Source organism: Priapulus caudatus, unplaced genomic scaffold (assembly GCF_000485595.1).
Source record: "Priapulus caudatus unplaced genomic scaffold, Priapulus_caudatus-5.0.1 Scaffold432, whole genome shotgun sequence".
NCBI lineage: Eukaryota > Metazoa > Priapulida > Priapulimorpha > Priapulimorphida > Priapulidae > Priapulus > Priapulus caudatus.
In genome coordinates this window covers 179,848-185,014 of record NW_014577493.1, presented here as the reverse complement: position 1 = coordinate 185,014, position 5,167 = coordinate 179,848, and the positions used below count along the sequence as shown (strand labels likewise).

Below are 5,167 nucleotides of genomic sequence, written 5' to 3'. Positions count from 1 at the left end.
CCAGCTGTTATACACATGTATACAATGTTACACGCTCGCGGAGGTATGCATTCTCTTTGAGTGCCCTCTGTCTAGTTTTGTAAGTAGTCACTTTTCGCTCAAAGTAGGACTAAAACTACGGACGAAGAAACGTTGTGGGTGGATCAAAATGCTTTGTGTATTTAAATTAAAGTGAGGATGGGGATATCGCGAAAGAAGGTGGAAAGAGTAAGCGCACACACACAACAACACCACACACCACACACACTTACACACACAACACACCACACAGCACGACAACACACAACACAGAACACACACACACACACACACACACCATATATTATATATATAATACAGGCCCGAGCCAGGGGGGGTCGGGGGTTCGAACGAACCCCCCCGCCCCAAGCCAAAAAAATTTTTTTTTAAAATTTGGCAAGAAATTCACCTCAGTCGCTCTATTTCTAGTGTAATAATTGCAAAATCTCCATCGTGCGGGAGCGTGAACAGTGAACACCCCCGTCCCGCAGCCCTCCCCCGCTCGGGTCGCTGCTCCCTCGCCTGTCGCTTCGCGCCCCCGAAGCAGGGCGTGTACAGGGGGTCAGGAGTCCGACCGCCACCTTGCTCGCCGCAGAAAACCATCTGAGGGGTGTAATATTTAAAAATTTAAGAACCCCCCTTCGCGTGCTCCGCAACTTCGGTTACGGTTAGACCCCCCCCCCTGGTACAAATGCCTGTACATCCGCCCCTGCCGAGCAAAACTTGCAACATTAAAAACGAACCCCCCCCCCCCCAATACAAAGCTGGCTACGGGCCTGTATATATATATATTAATACTCGCGCTCCGAGATAGAATTTAATCGTAGTGTATTTTTTGGATACGCATAAATCTGAACAAAATTACTGCAGCAATAGAAGGCTAGTTGAATATAACTAAAAATCTTTCTCTCCCCTCTCCTCCGCCCGGCTTCTCCCTATTTAGCACTAACTCCGTACCGCGCCTTCGTCACCGGCGTCGCTCTCTTCTTTCTCGCGCGCGTCTCTCTCTACTCTCTCACGCCGGCGCGCTGACACTCCTCTCTCTCTCTCTTATCTCTCTCCTCATCCACAGGCCCCTCTCTCTCTCTCTCTCTCTCTCTCTCTCTCTCTCTCTCTGTCTCTCTCTCTCTCTCTCTCTCTCTCTCTCTATTCCCCCTCTTTCTTCGCTCACCACTTATTTCGCTCCTCTCCTCTTTCTCTCTTTCCTCAGCCCATCCTTCCCCCTCTCTTTCTCTCTCATGGTGTTATGTTCATCGCATGCAGCCGCTGATTCGCCACCGTGTAAATAATCAGCACGCACGCGGCCGCACGGGGCGCCGAGCACGCACACGCACAAACACGCGCATGCACGCACGCGTGCACACCCGCGCCAATCGTCGGTGCGCATACATTCCGGTCAGCGCGCCGTGTGTGCGCGTGAGTGTGTGTGTGTGTGTGAGAGAGAGAGAGAGAGAGAGAGAGTGAGAGCAGAGCGCGGTTGGCTGCACGCTACTGCCAGCACATCAACGCCAGCCACCACAGCGACGCCGCCGCACCATCCCCGCATCGCCGAGTCCGCTCGCTCAGTGTCTGCGCAGCACGGACGGAGAAGACCGCCTCTCCTCCCCTCCTTCTCTTCCTCCCTCCCTCGTTTTACGAATTCGCCTCCACTACAGGCATCATGGAGGAAGCTAACGAGACGATCAGCCACCTTTCTTCCTTCGAATCGACAACGGCCGGAAACGCGACGGAGCCGTCGTCGACGTCGTCGTCGGCAGCGTGGGCACTGCGGTCGTCGGTCGATCTGGACATAGCCGTGCGCATCACGCTCTACGCTCTGATCTTCGTGCTGTCGGTCGTCGGCAACGTTCTCGTCATAGTCACGCTCGTGCAGAACAAGCGCATGCGAACGGTGACGAATGTCTTCCTGCTCAACCTGAGCGTTAGCGACCTGCTGCTCAGCCTCCTCTGTATGCCCTTCACGCTCGTCGGCGGCATACTGCAGCGCTGGATATTCGGCTCCTTCACGTGCGTGCTGCTGCCGTACCTGCAAGGTAAGCGCGCGCCGCAGGAGAGCGTCGATAGCTCGATGAGGGAGTCAATAGATCGATAAAATAGCGCGATGTGAGCGTCGATAGATCAATGAGAGATCCCGTGTCTCCGAGAGTCGATATATTGATGAGGGAGTCAATAGATTGATATGATAGCGCGATGTGAGCGTCGATAGATCGATGAGAGATCCCATGTCTCAGAGAGTCGATATATTGATGAGAGATCCCGTGTCTCAGAGAGTCGATATATTAATGAGGGAGTCAATAGATCGATATGATAGCGCGATGTGAGCGTCGATAGATCGATGAGAGATCCCATGTCTCAGAGAGTCGATATATTGATGAGAGATCCCGTGTCTCAGAGAGTCGATATATTAATGAGGGAGTCAATAGATCGATATGATAGCGCGATGTGAGCGTCGATAGATCGATGAGAGATCCCATGTCTCCGAGAGTCAATATATTGATGCTAGAGCTAGTAGCGCGATGAGGAAGTCGATACATCGATGATCGAGTCAATAGATCGATAAGGGAGCCATATGCGATAGATCAATAAGTGTCAATAGAACTGTGAGAATCGGTAGATCTCTGGTGGAACTGACACATTGTAATGTGTCTGATGAGAGAGTCGAAAGATAGATTAGAGAGGCAATAGATCGATGACAAATTCGAAAGATTGAGTGGGATAATAAATCACTAATATAGCTGACAGAGAGATTAGAAAATTGATGAGTTGAGCCGAGTGCCGATAGACAATGAAGAAGGTAGATCGATGATAATGTCGATATAACGTTAAAAGAGCCGCTGGATATTATTTTTTTAGAAAATAGAGACATTGCAACGAATATGTCGATATTTGAGCTATTTATTCTTATAAACAGCCGTTAGATCGACGAAAGTGACAATAAATCGATAAGAGAGATCAAAGAACGATGGTCTGTCGACAGATGCGCGGATATATCAAGGAACAGCGTGTCGTCAATAGCTATTACACCGGGGCACCGCGCTTTGTAGCATGTGCGATACGAGACGAACAGAGCGCGGTGCGCTGCATATAGTTTGGCTTACTGGCTTCATTTTGGGGAACAAAGGACCTTGACCACAGTGCCGTTGCTGTGGTTTCTCTGTGTTAGCAAAGCTATATGCTTACGTGGCGAGGGTGTCTTGCTCGCCATGCGTGTGTATGTGTGTGCGTGCATGCGTGTGTATGTATAAATACATACATAAATATATATATATATATATATATATATATATATGCAATTATTTATATGCCACTACGCGAGTCCACACAACAAAGCACACGACGGAATTAGATTCAAATTGATATAAACTCTCAAGTTTTCGAAGCCGAGACTTAGCGGTGTAAATTTGGACTCTGCGCACTGGCATTTCGACGCGACAACAGCTGTCACTCTGTAAGCACTATCCCGGCTTACTACTCGCTAACTAAATTGCTACTGATGATATTGTGCGCCGACTTAACGATTAGGTAATTTGTGCGCATCGCGCTCAGTGTAAAACCTCGTCTAAATGTAAAAGTTATTTGCCGCACGCTCCGACCCCTTCTCCCCTCTCTCTGCCACCTACCTCGCCTCTTCGCTGTAACGTAACGCATGTATATGGGTGGGAGAATGAAGTGTGCCTCCGTGAGAGAAGGCGTGGGATGTGAGTAATACATTTTCTAATTTTCCCGGCCGGCGAGCCGTGAAAGAGAGGCGGAGTGCTCACACGTCTTACAAAGCGTCAATATTTAATCGGTCGGACGTGCCTACGACAGCAAACGCGCTCGCGCGGTGGCGTTTTTTNTATCTATCTATCTATCTATCTATCTATCTATCTATCTATCTATCTATCTATTTATCTAGCTATCTATCTATTTATCTATCTATCTATCTATCTATTTATCTATCTATCTATCTCGCAATCTATCTATCTATCTATCTATCTATCTATCTATCTATCTATCTATCTATCTATCTATCTATCTATCTATCTCTCAATCTATCTATCTATCTATCTCTCAATCTATCTATCTATCTATCTATCTATCTATCTGTCTGTCTATCTATCTATCTATCCATATAGATCTACACCTATCACTGTGTATCTCTCCCTCACTCTATATATCTCCCTACCCCTCTCCCACTTTCTCTCTCCTTCTCTCTCCCTTCCTCTTCGGCTCCTCTCTCCTTCCAAGTGGCCGGGATTACACATGCTCCACGCTATAACTGCTCCCGTCACTGCCGCCCGACACGCACATCGGTGATCGAGAGATCGCTACACGCTAACAGTTTACACTTACGCCGACGCGATAAGTACACGGGTATGACTCGCCTTCGCAAACTCACTTACTTACGGCCTGCGCTGGACGACGTCTCGAAAGCCATTATGAGGATTCGTAGCGGATAGCGAGTGCCCGCATAAGCTATGAGACGCCGTGTCGCCATTTAAGATGTTCTATACTACACTGTGTCGCTATTGTATACGATATTTAAATATATATAAGATGATGATACGAATGATGGTAAGATATTATATATATATATATGTATATATATATAATCTGATGATGATAAGATATTGATATATAAGATGATGTACAGACAGATGCTGTGTCACTATTAAACGTGCTCTCTATGACGCAGTGTCCATTGTCTAACCCGCATGTACGCGGGGAGGAGCGTGCGTGCGTTGTCATGCAGGAGCCATGCGAGTACGTGTGCATAAGCGCGAGCGTGTACGCATGTGCGTCTGCGCGTATGTCCGAAGGTGCACGTACGTGCGTGCGTGTGTACTGTGCGTGCAGATGTGCGTGTGCGCTTGCAGGTATGCGTTCGTGTTAATATGTGTAATAACATGCTAACAGTCTAAACAAATGAAACACTATTTTCAACGCACCCGTTCACGATGAGATCTCGCTCATCTAGGCAGAGAAGAGTAGATAGATAGACAGAAAGACAGATAGATAGATAGATAGATAGAAAGATAGATAGATAGAAAGATAGATAGATAGATAGATAGGTAGATAGATAGATAGATAGATAGATAGAAAGATAGATAGATAGAAAGATAGATAGATAGATAGATAGATAGATAGATAGATAGATAGATAGATA

The 5,167-nt window shown here is 47.3% G+C and overlaps 1 protein-coding gene across 1 annotated transcript in view; it reads left to right on the top strand.

Annotated features, from left to right (window-relative positions):
* The first annotated feature begins 1,678 nt into the window (after window positions 1–1,678).
* LOC106810316 (cholecystokinin receptor-like) overlaps window positions 1,679–5,167 on the top strand; it is a 38,128-nt gene continuing 34,639 nt past the window's right edge. The window contains exon 1 of the mRNA XM_014813624.1: window positions 1,679–2,051. Coding sequence (XP_014669110.1) covers window positions 1,679–2,051 — 373 coding nt within the window. The remainder of the gene's footprint in view (window positions 2,052–5,167) is intronic.